The sequence below is a fragment of the Trachypithecus francoisi genome, unplaced genomic scaffold, assembly GCF_009764315.1.
Source record: "Trachypithecus francoisi isolate TF-2019V2 unplaced genomic scaffold, Tfra_2.0 Lachesis_group0, whole genome shotgun sequence".
Taxonomy (NCBI): domain Eukaryota; kingdom Metazoa; phylum Chordata; class Mammalia; order Primates; family Cercopithecidae; genus Trachypithecus; species Trachypithecus francoisi.
The window spans coordinates 75,169,236-75,182,971 of record NW_022681453.1 but is presented as its reverse complement, the minus strand read 5'-3'; the positions used below and the strand labels follow the sequence as shown (position 1 = coordinate 75,182,971).

The following is a 13,736-nucleotide window of genomic DNA, read 5'->3' as shown; positions in this document are numbered from 1 at the left end:
TAGTCTAGCTAGTAGTCTATTAATCTTATTTATTCTTTCAAAGAGTCAACTTATGATTTCATGATTTCATTGATCTTTTGTATGGTTTTTCACTTCTCAATTTCATTCTATTTAGCTCGGATTTTGGTTATTTCCTGTCTTCTGCTAGCTTTGGGGTTGATTTGCTCTTGTTTTTCTAGTTCCTCTAGGTGTAATGTTAGATTGTTCTTTCTAGATCTTTCTGTTTCATGTGGGTGTTTTGCACTGTAAACTTTTAACTCTGCTTTAGCTGTGTCCCAGAGATTCTGGTGTTTTTTGTCTTTGTTCTCATTAGTTTCAAAGAATTTCTTGAGTTCTGCCTTAATTTCATTGTTTACTCAGAAGTCATCAGGAGCAGGTTGTTTAATTTCCATGTAATTGTATGATTTTTAGTGATCTTCTTAGTATTGATTTCTATTGTTTTTGCACTGTGGTCCAAGAGTGTGGTTAATATAATTTTTGGTTTTTTATATTTGCTGAGAATTGTTTAATGGCTGATTGTGTGGTCAGTTTTTAGAGTATATGCCTGGTGCAAATGAGAAGAATGTATATTCTGCTGTTTTGGGGTGGAGAGCTCTGTAGATGTCTGTTAGGTCCATTTGGTTAAGTGTCAAGTTCAGGTCACAACTATCTTTCTTAGTTTTCTGCCTCAATGATCTGTCTAATACTGTTAATGGGGTGTTGAAGCCTCCCACTATTATTGTGTGGTTATTTAAGTCTCTTTGTAGATCTCTAAGAACTTGTTTTATGAGTCTGGATGCTCCTGTGTTGATTGCATACATACTTGGGATAGTTAAATCTTCATGTTGAATTGAACCCTTTACCTTTATGTAATGCTCTTATTTGTCTTTTTAAATCATTGTTGGCTTAAGGTCTATTTTGTCTGAGGTTAGAATAGCAATCTCTGCTTTTTTTATTTTTCATTTGCTTGCCAGATTTTTCTCCACCCCTTTACATTGAGCCTATGGATGCCATTGCATGTGAGATGGGTCTCTTAAAGACAGCATACAGTTGGCTGGGCACGGTGGCTGACGCCTGTAATCCTAGCACATTGGGAGGCCTAGGCAGGCAGATCTCGAGGTCAAGAGATCGAGACCATCCTGGCTAACATGGTGAAAATCCATCTCTACTAAAAATACAAAAAATTAGCTGGGCATGGTGGCACCTGCCTGTAGTCCTAGCTACTCAGGAGGCTGAGACAGGAGAATTGCTTGAACCCAAGAGCTGAGATCACACCACTGCACTCCAGCCTGGGTGACAGAGCAAGACTGCGTCTCAAAACAAAACAAAACAAAAAAAACAGCATACGGTTGGGTCTTACTTATTTATCCAGCTTTCTGCTGCCTTTTAATTGGGGCATTAAGCCCGTTAATATTGATATATGTGGATTTGATCCTGTCATTATGTTGTTTAGCTGGTTATTTTGCAGACTTGATTGTGTAGTTGCTTTATAGTGTCAGTGGTCTATGTACTTAAGTGTGTTTTTGTGGTGGCTGCTAACAGTCTTTCATTTCCATGTTTAGTAGCGCCTTAAAGACTTCTTGTAAGGCAGGTAACAAATTCCCTTAGCATTTGCTTGTCTGGAAATGATCTTATTTCTCCTTCACTTATGAAACTTAGTTTGGCTGGATATGAAATTCTTGGTCTTAGTTTCTTTAAGAATGCTGGATATAGGCCCTCAAGCCCTCAAATATAGTTTCTGCTGAAAGGTCCTCTGTTGGCCTGATGGGGTTCCCTTTGCAGGTGGCCTGCCCTTTCTCTCTAGCTGCCTTTAATATTTTTTGTTTCACGTTGATCTTGGAGAATCTGATGACTAGGTGTCTTGGGGATGGTTGTCTTGTATGTATCTTATAGGGGTTCTCTGCATTTCCTGAATTTGAATATTGGCCTCTCTAGTGAGGTTGGGGACGTTTTTGTGGATGATATTTTCAAATATGTTTTCCAAATTGCTTGTTCTCTATCCCTGTCTTTCAGGGATGCCAGTGAGGCATAGATTTGGTCTCTTTACATAATCCCGTGTTTCTCAGAGGTTTTGTTCTTTTTTATTATTTTTTCTTTATTTTTGTCTCAGTTAATTTGGAGAACCAGCCCTGTGAGATTCTTTTCTCAGCTTGGTCTATTCTGCTGTTAATACTTGTAATTTGTATTATGAAATTCTTAGAGTGAGTTTTTCAGTGCTATCAGATCAGTTTGATTCTTTCTTAAAATGGCCATTTTGTCTTTTAGCTCTTGTACCATTTTATTGTATTCCTTAGATTTCTTGGATTGGGTTTTGAGTTTCTCCTGAATTTCAATGATTTTCATTCCTATCTATATTCTGAATTCTATGTCTGTAATTTCAGCCTGGTTAAGAACCGTTGCTGGGGAACTAGTATAATTGTTTGGAGGTAGGAAGACACGCCAACTTTTTGAGTTGCCAGAGTTCTTGCACTGGTTCTTTCTCATCTGTATGGACTGATGTTCCTTTAATCTTTGAAGCTGCTGTCTTTTGGATGGGGTTTTTTTTTTTTTTTTGATGCCCATGGGGGTTTGATTGTGGGGTAAGGTGAGTTCAGTTGACCGTCTTCACTTCTGGAAGATTTCAGGGGGCCCAGGCTCAGCTCAGAACTCCTGGACTGTGTGCTCTAACTGTGGGGGGCTAGAGTTAGAGCACACAATTTTGTGTGTCCCCAGCTTTGTTCTCTGGCCCTTCGACATTAGAAATCTGTTGCACTGGAGGGGTGAAGCTGTTCCTGGTTCACTGGCCACAATACTCCAATGGGGTTGCTGGCCAAAGCAATTCACTGGGGTGGTGGCAGTGGGATCTGTGCTGCTCATGAATGCCAGCAGCCATGATGGCATGGTGGGGTGCTTGTGCATTGACTGGGGCAGGGGTGCTGGTGGGAGCCCTTTGTTTTCACAGGTGTCACCTTTGTTTTCACAGGTATTGTATACTGACAAAATATTTTGGTGTTGTGTTTTGGGCTGTGATCTAGTAGGTAGTGTTTAAGAGTATTAGCTGGCAGATAAGCTCTTAATGCTGCAGCACAACTCATTTGTGTTTTGGCATGGTTGGTAGTAGTGCTCTGGGGTGAAAAGGGAAAGTGATAACCCCCTACCCTAGTCAGCTCTTGGGCCTTGGAGGAGCCCCCTTTGACTGGCTCTGTGTCACATTTCTTTTGTTGAGTGTTTTGAATCACAGGGCTCTTTTAAGCAGAGGCCATGGTTGGCAGACAGGCCATATGCGTGCCAGGTCAACCCTGCAGCAAGAATTACACTCTGCCCCTCCACTGGCTTGCAAACCTGGGCATCTCACCTCTCTCAGTGATCTGAAAGGGAGGGCTTCTCCCTCCTTGGGCATCACTCAGGTCTGCATGTCCTACTCAGCTAAGAGCTGTGGGACTGGATGTGGTCACCTAGTCTGCTGTCTGGATACTTCCTAGGGGAACACGGGGTTGTGCCTGCCCACATAGTTGAGGCAGAAGTGAGACCACTGGGCTGGACACTCTAGCAGGCATGGCCTCGGACAACAGGAAGCTGTGGCTGCCAGCTAATTTCAGGCAGCAGTGGGACTGTTGGGCTGAAGGCTAGCACCAAGTCTTGTATGGCAAGGCAGAGTGCAATAATCTTACTGCTCCCAGGCAGGAGCGTGGCCTCTGCTGGGGATATGGTACTGGTGTCATTCCGTTCCAGAGTCCAAGGCTTATAGAGATCCCCATGGACTTGAGAGTGGTCACTGCAGAAACTCTGGGGTGGCTCTCTGCCTCAGTTTAGAAGCGTGGGGTGGGGCCAGGGGAACCAGGGGAATTCTCCCAATCCTAGTCTTGCACAGGTCCCTGTGTACAGTCCTCCAGGGAACTCTCACTCACTAATCCTTTTCCATATTGAGGAGCTTTTCCTGGCTCCATGCTTGTTGTGGGAAGTCAGGGACCCCAAACAGAGGGACTGGCTGGAGCCGTGACAGAGGAACATAAATTGCAAAGATTTCATGGACATTTTTCAGTTCCCCAAATTAATACTTTTATAATTTCTTAGGCCTGTCTTTTCTGCAGTCTCTGAACATAAATTGTGAAGATTTCATGGACATTTATCAGTTCCCTAATAATACTTTTATAATTTCTTATGCCTGTCTTTAATCTCTTAATCCTGTTATCTTTGTAAGCTGATAATGCATGTCATCTCAGGACCACTGTTGTACAAATTGATTGTAAAACGTGTGTTTGAACAATATGAAATCAGTGCACCTTGAAAAAGAACAGAATAACAGTGATTTTCAGGGAACAAGGGAAGACAACCATAAGGTCTGACTGCCTGTGGGGTCAGGCAGAATAAAGCCATATTTTTCATCTTGCAGAGAGCCTATAAACGGATGTGCAAGTAGGGAAGATATCGCTGAATTCTTTTCCTAGCAAGGAATATTAATAATTAAGACCCTGGGAAAGGAATGCATTCCTGGGGGGAGGTCTATAAACGGCTGCTCTGGGAGTGTCTGTCTTATGCGGTTGAGGTAAGGACTGAAATATGCCTTGGTCTCCTGCAGTATCCCCAGGCTTATTAGGGTGGGGAAGAAACCCCATCCTGGTAAATTTGAGGTCAGACCCGGTCCTCTGCTCTCGAACCCTGTTTTCTGTTGTTTAAGATGTTTATCAAGACAATACGTGCACAGCTGAACATAGACCCTTATCAGGAGTTTTTGATTTCGCCCTTTGCCTTGTGACCTTTGCTTTGCCCCTTGCCTTGTGATCTTTACTGGCCTCGGAAGCATGTGATCTTTGTTCTCCTTTTTGCCCTTTGAAGCATGTGATCTTTGTGACCTACTCCCTGTTTGTACACCCCCTCCCTTTTAAAGTCCTTAATAAAAACCTGCTGGTTTTGCAGCTCAGGTGGGCCTCATGGTCCTACCAATATATAATGTCTCCCTTGGAGGCCCAGCTGTAAAATTCTTCTCTTTGTACTTTTTCTCATTATTTCTCAGCTGACTGATGCTTAGGGAAAATAGAAAGAACCTATGTTGAAATATTGGGGGTGGGCTCCCCCAGATGCACTGATCCCAGAGGAGCTACTGCCCAGCTTTGCTCCTCTCTGCCCTCTGTGTCCCCTTGCTGCCTGGATGAATTCTGACATGGTTTCTTAGATGATCAGCTAGTAGGGTCAGTGTTCACCAATGCTGTTGTTTCCTATCTGTGAGAGCAGCACACATGAGCAGCTTCTAGTTCACCATCTAGTTCACCATCTTGACCCAACTCCCTGACAGTACCTTTAATTAAAGCTCAGTTTTAAGTCTTTTTACCCAACTTTTACATTTAAAAATATGTAAAGCTTCAGAAAAATTGTATGAATAGTGTAATAACATCCATATGCCACTTGCCTAGATTCATCAATTTTAAAATTATGGCAAAATGTACATAAGATAAAATTTACCATTTAACCTTTTTATTTTATTTTTTTTGAGATGAAGTCTCGCTCTGTCTCCCAGGCTGGAGTTCAGTGGCGCGATCTTGGCTCACTGCAAGCTCCACCTCTCAGGTGCCCACCACCATGCCCGGCTAATTTTTTTGTATTTTTAGTAGAGATGGGGTTTCACTGTGTTAGCCAGGATGATCTCGATCTCCTGACCTCGTGATCCACCCACCTTGGCCTCCCAAAGTGCTGGAATTACAGGCATGAGCCACTGCGCCCGGCTCCCATTTAACCATTTTTAAGTGGACAGCTCAGTGGCATTAAGTACATTCACATTATTGGGCAACCATTGCCACCATACATCTTCAGAACTTTTTCATCTTTCCAAACTGAAATGCTATACTTGTTAAACACTAACCCTCCATTTCTTCCATTTTTGATGATCACCATTCTATTTTCTGTCTCTGTGAAGTTGACTACTCAAGGTGCCTTGCATAAGTGGAATAATACAATGTTTGTCCTTCTGTGACAGGCTTAATACACTTAGCATAATGCCTTCGAGGCTCATCCATGTTGGGGCATGTATCAGAATTTATTCCTTTTTTAAGGCTGAATAATATTCCATTGCATGTAGATACCACATTTTGTTTATCCATTCATCCATTAATGACATTTGGGTTGTTTACACGTTAGCTATTGTAAATAATGCCACCATGAACATTGACATACAATTATCTGTTCATGTCCCTGCTTCTAGTTCTTTTGGTTATATACCTAGAAATGGAATTGCTGCATCATATAAAAATTAAAATTCAATCTAATTTTTTGAGGAGTGGCCATACTATTTTCCATATGACTGTATCATTTTACATTTCCAGAAGGAATGCACAAAGTTTCCAATTTCTCCACATCCTTGCCAACACTTGTTATTATTATTTATAATAGCTATCCTAATGGGCATGAAGGTTCACCAATTTTAAAACGCTATTACATCAAAGGATTTTTAAAATTCTGCCATTCCTGCCTTCTGTTATTTTGGATTAATATATCAAAATGGTTCTTTTTTTTTTTTTTTTTTTTTTTTTTTTTTTTTTTTTTTGAGACGGAGTCTGGCTCTGTTACCCGGCTGGAGTGCAGTGGCCGATCTCAGCTCACTGCAAGCTCCGCCTCCTGGGTTCCCGCCATTCTCTTGCCTCAGCCTCCGGAGTAGCTGGGACTACAGGCGCCCGCCACCTCGCCCGGCTAGTTTTTTGTATTTTTTTTAGTAGAGACGGGGTTTCACCGTGTTAGCCAGGATGGTTTCGATCTCCTGACCTCGTGATCCGCCCGTCTCGGCCTCCCAAAGTGCTGGGATTACCGGCTTGAGCCACCGCGCCCGGCCTCAAAATGGTTCTTATGTCCTTTTGCGTACTAGCCATTTTTCCTACAATTCATTCAGGTTTTTTTACATTATGATAAGCTTTATTTAGGTATTGGAGGATTGACTATTCCAGGATGATGTTAATTAGGTGATGTTCTGGTGAGCAATACTCAGTAGATCTTATTGGTAACATCACTGAAACTACAAGGGTAACATTCATGGGAAGACCAATACTTTTCATTTATCCTTGTTGATAGTTGCTTCATTGAGTAGTGTGCAGTTTTAACAGCAGAATTAAATTACATCTTTAAATTCTATTTCTGATTAACAATAGATTGTATCATTTTCCTGAAACAGGCTGACATATGACCAAAGTAATCTTCTGAAAAGTAATTTAGAATTAGTTGTATATCTTCTTTTATATATACCTAAATAAATCATTGTACAGCAAATCCTGGATGATAGACGCTATGGTTTGTGATTTTGCCTTTTTAATTTAGTTACAAGATTTTGCCAGATACTCAAAAGGCAATTTCAGGATCCCTCATTAAATCCTCACATCTAGCAATATAAAAGAAGTTGAGTAAAACTGGCTGTATTCTAAAGCCTTCCTTCCTTCCTTTGATGATGAGTATAATGGGTTAGATAAAGGCTCCTATGCTTTAGGATATTGGTGAATAGCCGTCAAACATGCTGGTACTTGCCTAAGTCGATTTGTGCTAGGCCATTAGGTGATATAGTCATGTCTCTCAATAGAGTTTTTAACGCTTTTATTTATACTTTTTAAATTTTTGGCTTCCATGAAATGACCTTCACTGTGTTCTAGAACTATATTTCTGTTCAAGTGTGTATTTAATTACTATATTGTCCCTAAGCAAATAAAAGAGAATTTTTACCAGGATCTTGCCATAAACATAAAGATATGATCTTATAGTCTTCTTAAGACAATTATATAATCATTTATGTTCCATTGCCTTATCTTGATTAAAGATTTTAGCAGACAAGCCACTGACATTACATGATTTCTCATAATGTTGATATAATTTCTATGTAAGTTGATATCAAGGTCAGATGGTTTCATAATGACAAAAATCTTTTAAAGTTTTGTCCTCAATGATGGGAATGTTCAAGTGTTGTTCCGTCTCTGTTTGATAAAGCTGGCATCATTACTTCTCTTCATAGGTACTGAGGACTTTAAAAGGAAGCTTACAGATGAAACAACTTTTAATTTTATCTTAAAGGATAAAGGATATTAATAAACAATTTAGAAATAAATGGGTCAGAGATGGGCAATATGCCACATTTAAGGAGAGTGCTCAACATTTAATCTCTCTTTTCTTTAATGTTAAACTTACAATACCCAGTTATAAGGAAGTTAGCACTAGTCAAAAATAGAAATTTTAATAATTCAGAAACTCCTTTGATTTCATTTACAGTTATACTATTCAAGTTTCTAGAACTAACTCATTTTGTGTTTGCTGTGGTTAGATGTAGTATCTACCCCTTGGACTGCAGAACTTGGAGGTGACCAGCTGAGAACCATGACCTACACTATAGTCCTTAATAGTCCACTTACTGGAAAATGCACCACTGCCACTGAAAAGCAGGTACGTCTGCTTTGTCAGTGTCCAGAAGAGTCATGTGTGGGGGAAGAGAGAAGATGCCTATTATAGTTCACCAATTTACAAGACAGTTTCTTTTTTTTTGAGACGGAGTCTCGCTCTGTCGCCCAGGCTGGAGTGCAGTGGCCGGATCTCAGCTCACTGCAAGCTCTGTCTCCCGGATTCATGCTATTCTCCTGCCTCAGCCTCCCGAGTAGCTGGGACTACAGGCGCGCGCCACCTCGCCCTGCTAGTTTTTGTATTTTTTAGTAGAGACGGGGTTTCACCGTGTTAGCCAGGATGGTCTCGATCTCCTGACCTCGTGATCTGCCCATCTCGGCCTCCCAAAGTGCTGGGATTACAGGCTTGAGCCACCGCACCCGGCCAAGACAGTTTCAATAAACAAATGGCAAGAAAAAAGAGATGAGAAACTGTTACAGGTTAAAAGAGACTTAAAAGGCATGTGTATCAACCCACTCCTAATTCAAACAAACCATTTGTTAAAAGGTATTTATAAGATTTCAGGAATTGTTTATTTTTTATGTATAGTAATGGTATTACAGCTGTATATTAAAGAAAATCATATTTATTTTAAAAGAGATATATGGAAGAATCCATAAAGAGATATAGTGAAGTATTTATGGATGGCATTATATTGATGTCTACGATTTCCTTTAGAAGTCATCTAGCCGGGCAGAGGATGGTGGCAGAGGCAGGGAATATGGGACGGAGGACAAAGGAAGCAAGACTGGGCAGGAGTTAGTATTGCTGAAGCTAGTTAATGAGCTCATGAGGGTCATTATACTTCATTTCTACTCTTTCATATATTCAATTTGATTTTTGTTTTTGAGACGGAGTCTTCCTGTCGCCCAAGCTGGAATGCAGTGGCATAACCTCGGCTCACTGCAGCCTCTGCCCCCTAGGTTCAAGCGATTCTCCTGCCTCAGCCTCCTGAGTAGCTGGGATTATAGACACATACCACCACGCCTGGCTAATTTTTGTATTTTTAGTAGAGACGGGGTTTCACCATGTTGGTCGGGCTGGTCTTGAACTCCTGACCTCATGATCTGCCTGCCTCAGCCTCCCAAAGAAAATATTTTTTTAAAAAGAATACCACTTTTTTCCGGTTGCAGCGTGGCGCGGTTAGGTTCTCTAGTTCAGGCTCGTAGCCATGCCATCCAAGGGCCCACTGCAGTCGGTGCAGTCTTCGTAGGCAAGAAGACAGCCACAGCTGTGGCGCACTGCAAACGCGGCAATGTTCTCATCAATGTGAACGGGAGGCCCCTGGAGATGATTGAGCCGCGCACGCTACAATACAAGCTGCTGGAGCCAGTTCTGCTTCTCGGCAAGGAGCGATTTGCTGATGTGGACATCCGTGTCCATGTGAAGGGTGGTGGGCACGTGGCCCAGATTTATGCTATCCCTCAGTCCATCTCCAAAACCCTGGTGGCCTATTACCAGAAATATGTGGATGAGGCTTCCAAGAAGGAGATCAAAGACATCCTCATCCAGTATGACCAGACCCTGCTGGTAGCTGATCCCGGTCGCTGTGAGTCCAAAAAGTTTGGAGGCCCTGGTGCCTGTGCTCGCTACCAGAAATCCTACTGATAAGCCCATCATGACTATCAAAATTCACCTGTATAATGAACAGTTTTTGAGGGACTTTAAAGTTTCAAGAACTGTGAAAAAAAAAAAAAAAAAGAATACCAGGCCAGTTGTGGTGGCTCATCCCTGGAATACGAGCACTTCAAGAGGCCCAGGTGGGAGGATCACTTGAGACCACGAGTTTGAGATCAGACTGCACAACACAGTGACACTTTGTCTTTACAAAAAATAAAATTAACCAGGCATGATGGTGTGTGCCTGTAGTCCCACCTACTCGGGAGGCTGAGGCAGGAGGATCACTTGAGCCTGGGAATTTGAGATTACAGTGAGCGATGCTCTAGCCACTGCACTCCAGCCTGGGCAACAGAGCTAGACCCTGTCTCAGAAAAAAAAAAAAAAAAGGAACACTACTGAAATCTGGTTTACAGAATTGTTGCAAGAGTTAGGGGCCAAATAACTAGATGGCTGCTTTGACACATGGGAAGAGACTGAGTTTTTGAAATTGAATACTGTACGAGGTATTTAATGCTCTTTATCTGTGACCAGAGTGGCAGTGTCTTACAGTGGAGTGTGTGTTTAGCCAATTTGTGTTGAAGTATCTGATTTGCAAGTGGTCTGAAAACATCTCTTAACATCTGAACTAGTTGTGCTCTTGTAGTTTTGTCCATTATCATTAAAAAGAACATATTTCTATACCTTTAAACAATTCTTAAAAGATTATCAAACATAAGAAAAGTCTGGTATTTTGGTATTGGGGAGTCTTTGAAAACTTTGGAACCCTTCCCCTGCCACCCCTTAAAGGATAGGTAGAAAAGGTATGGTTACAATGAGAAAGGTTTGGCCTGTGACCATTTAAATCCTGTTTAGGAAAAGCAGTGTTTTGTTTGGTTACTACCCTCCTTGACTTTTTTGGTGAAGGGTGGTTTTGTTGAACTTGGATTAATTTTGAGGTGGAATCTTTACTTCATTCAACTGATTTTTGAATTGTTCGCCTAATAGGAACACTTAAAACTCTGTAACTTATAATACACGTAAGAGATTATATGGTTTGTCCTCAAGCCTAAAAGAAAAAAACAATTTGATAATGAAATAAATGACACAGGGGCAGCAAATACGATTTCTGTAAGTCCCTTTCTCTCTTTAAGAGACATGGTTTCACTCTGTCGCTCAGGCTGGAGTGTAGTGGTGCAATCATAGTTCACTGCAGCCTCCAACTCCTGGGCTCAAATGATCTTCCCACCTCATTCTCCCAAGTAGCTGGGACTACAGGTGTGTGCCACCAAGCCCAGCTAATTTTTTCCTTTTTCTTTTCTTTTTTCTTTCTTTCTTTTTTTTTTTGGAGACAGTCTTGCTGTGTCTCGCAGGCTGGAGCACAGTGAGGTGATCTTGCTCACTGCAACCTCACCTCTTGGGTTCAAGTGATTCTTCTGCCTCAGCCTCCCCCTGAGTAGCTGGGATTACAGGCATGTGCCACCACACCTGGCCAATTTTTGTATTTTTAGGAGAGACGGAGTTTTGCCATGTTGGCCAGGCTGGTCTTGAACTCCTGGCCACAAGTGATCTGCGCACATCAGCTTCCCAAAGTGCTAGGATTACAGGCATGAGCCACTGCATCTGGCCTAATTTTTTATTTTTTAGGTTTTTTTTTAGAGGTTGGGTGTTTTTATATTGGCCAGGCTGGTCTCGAATTCCTGACCTTAAGCGATCCTCCCACCTCGGCCACCCAAAGTGCTGGGATTACAGGCATGAGCCACCAAACCCGGCCCTCTTTTTCTCAACTTATAGACAACAGAGTCAGCACGTAGGCTCTTCTAGCTTTGTATATAGGTTTCTCATGTCTTTTCTAAGTTTTGAGAAGGAATCCTAGTATACGTGTTCTAAATTGGCAAGAAGATTCATATATTAACCATATACATACAAACATTTTTTATCTTATTTTGGCAGACACTGTATAAAGAAAGTCGGGAAGCACGATTTTATTTGGTAGATTCAGAAGTACTGACACATGATGTCCCCTACCATGATTACTTCTATACCGTGAACAGATACTGTATCATCCGATCTTCAAAACAGAAGTGCAGGCTAAGGTGAGCTGCTGTAAATGAGTATGTTAGGATAGGCTAGATTATATCCTGGTAATTTATTCATCCTGAATTCTTAGTAGTAGCTTTGCACAACAGTTTTATTTCTTGCTCAAATTACATTTCCAACAGTGGTCAGCAGAGGAGTGGGGCGTCTCACCTAAGGTCCCTGCTTGGTGAACGCTTTGACATCCGGAGCTACGTGATCCAGAATATGTGTCGTTTCAGTTGCCACAGGAAGAGAAAGCTGTAGAATTGTGTATACAATCTATTGACCAGAACCAGTCATGTGACCTTGTTTAATGGCAAAGGGGCTGGGAGTTTTGTGGGAGTGCTCAGTGAGCAGTAATTGGCTTTGCTGCAGTGGGAAATGAGAAATGTCTGCATTACAGAGAGTGATAGACTTGGCCTAGTCTGGTTAATGTAGTTACTTTCACCTAGTGTATGACCACTAGAGATTTTTTATACAAGGAATTTAGAAAATTTAGTATTTATTTTGAGCCTTTATTGCTATTTAGATAAATAAAATTTAGGGCTAGAGAAAGGAAATAAGTAAAATGGCAAGTACTTAGAAGGAAAATTTGATGAAATTATTAGCGGCACACATTGATTTTTTAAAAATAAAAGTTACCAATGAACGCATTTTGTTTTATGATATTAATGACTTTGAATCTTTTTGGCTTTCCACTGAATACAATCTTACATTTAATTGTAGCACAAATATAACTAAAGTCTGCTCTTTAAATAAATATTCTTTCCTTCTCATTCTACTAGAGTTTCCACAGATGTGAAATATAGAAAACAGCCATGGGGTCTTGTCAAATCTTTAATTGAAAAGAATTCCTGGAGTTCTTTGGAGGACTATTTCAAACAGCTTGGTTTGTAAATTTTTTTATTTATCTGTTTTTGTAAAGATGGGCTTTATTAACAAAATGGATTGATTCTTCATTTGGATTCGTAACAGGAAACTGGTCAATGATGTTGGAACGACTCCCACTACAGTGGTTCCCACTGTTCCACTTTTTCTGCCACTTAGGGAATTTCAAAGCTTTTAATTTTCATTGGTCAAACACTTTTTTTTATTTTTAATTTTTTTTTGAGATGGAATCTTGCTTTGTCACCCAGGCTGGAGTGCAGTGGCGTGATCTTGGCTCACTGCAACATCTGCCTCCTGAGTTCAAGGAATTCTCCTGCCTCAGCCTCCGAGTAGCTGGAACTACAGGCACATGCCACCATGCCTGGCTAATTTTTGTATTATTAGTAGAGACGGGGTTTCACCATGTTGGTCAGGCTGGTCTCGAACTCCTGACCTCATGATCTGCCCGCCTTGGCCTCCCAAAGTGCTGGGATTAGTGAGGCACCACCGTGCCCGGCCGAACAAACACTGACATAATGCTTATTATATTCCAGACATATATAATAAAGTTCTATGTGCTTTACAAATATTAACTCATTTCATACTCAGAACAACAAGGTACAATTATTATTTTTCATTTTATTAAAAAAGGAAATTGAAACACAGGGAGGTTTAGTGACTTTTATCAAGATCACACAGTTAAGAGCTCTCATACCCCTTTACCTCTGTAAGGAGCCAAGGAGGCTGACTGCATAACCTGCTCGTAGATATACACCTGTGCTGTCTAACCTCTGGGGAGTCCTCAGGGCCACCTTCCTTATCAGATGCAGCTTTCC

The 13,736-nt window shown here is 41.2% G+C and overlaps 1 protein-coding gene and 1 pseudogene across 5 annotated transcripts in view; both read left to right on the top strand.

Moving 5' to 3' along the window:
- GRAMD1C (GRAM domain containing 1C) overlaps positions 1-13,736 on the top strand; it is a 117,603-nt gene that overhangs the window by 92,077 nt on the left and 11,790 nt on the right. For all 5 annotated transcript variants that reach the window (XM_033211229.1, XM_033211227.1, XM_033211228.1 and 2 more), the window contains 3 exons: positions 8,246-8,364; positions 11,908-12,050; positions 12,819-12,922. In XM_033211229.1, the coding sequence (XP_033067120.1) occupies positions 8,246-8,364; positions 11,908-12,050; positions 12,819-12,922 (366 nt within the window). The remainder of the gene's footprint in view (positions 1-8,245; positions 8,365-11,907; positions 12,051-12,818; positions 12,923-13,736) is intronic.
- LOC117083500 lies at positions 9,515-10,062 on the top strand (annotated as a pseudogene).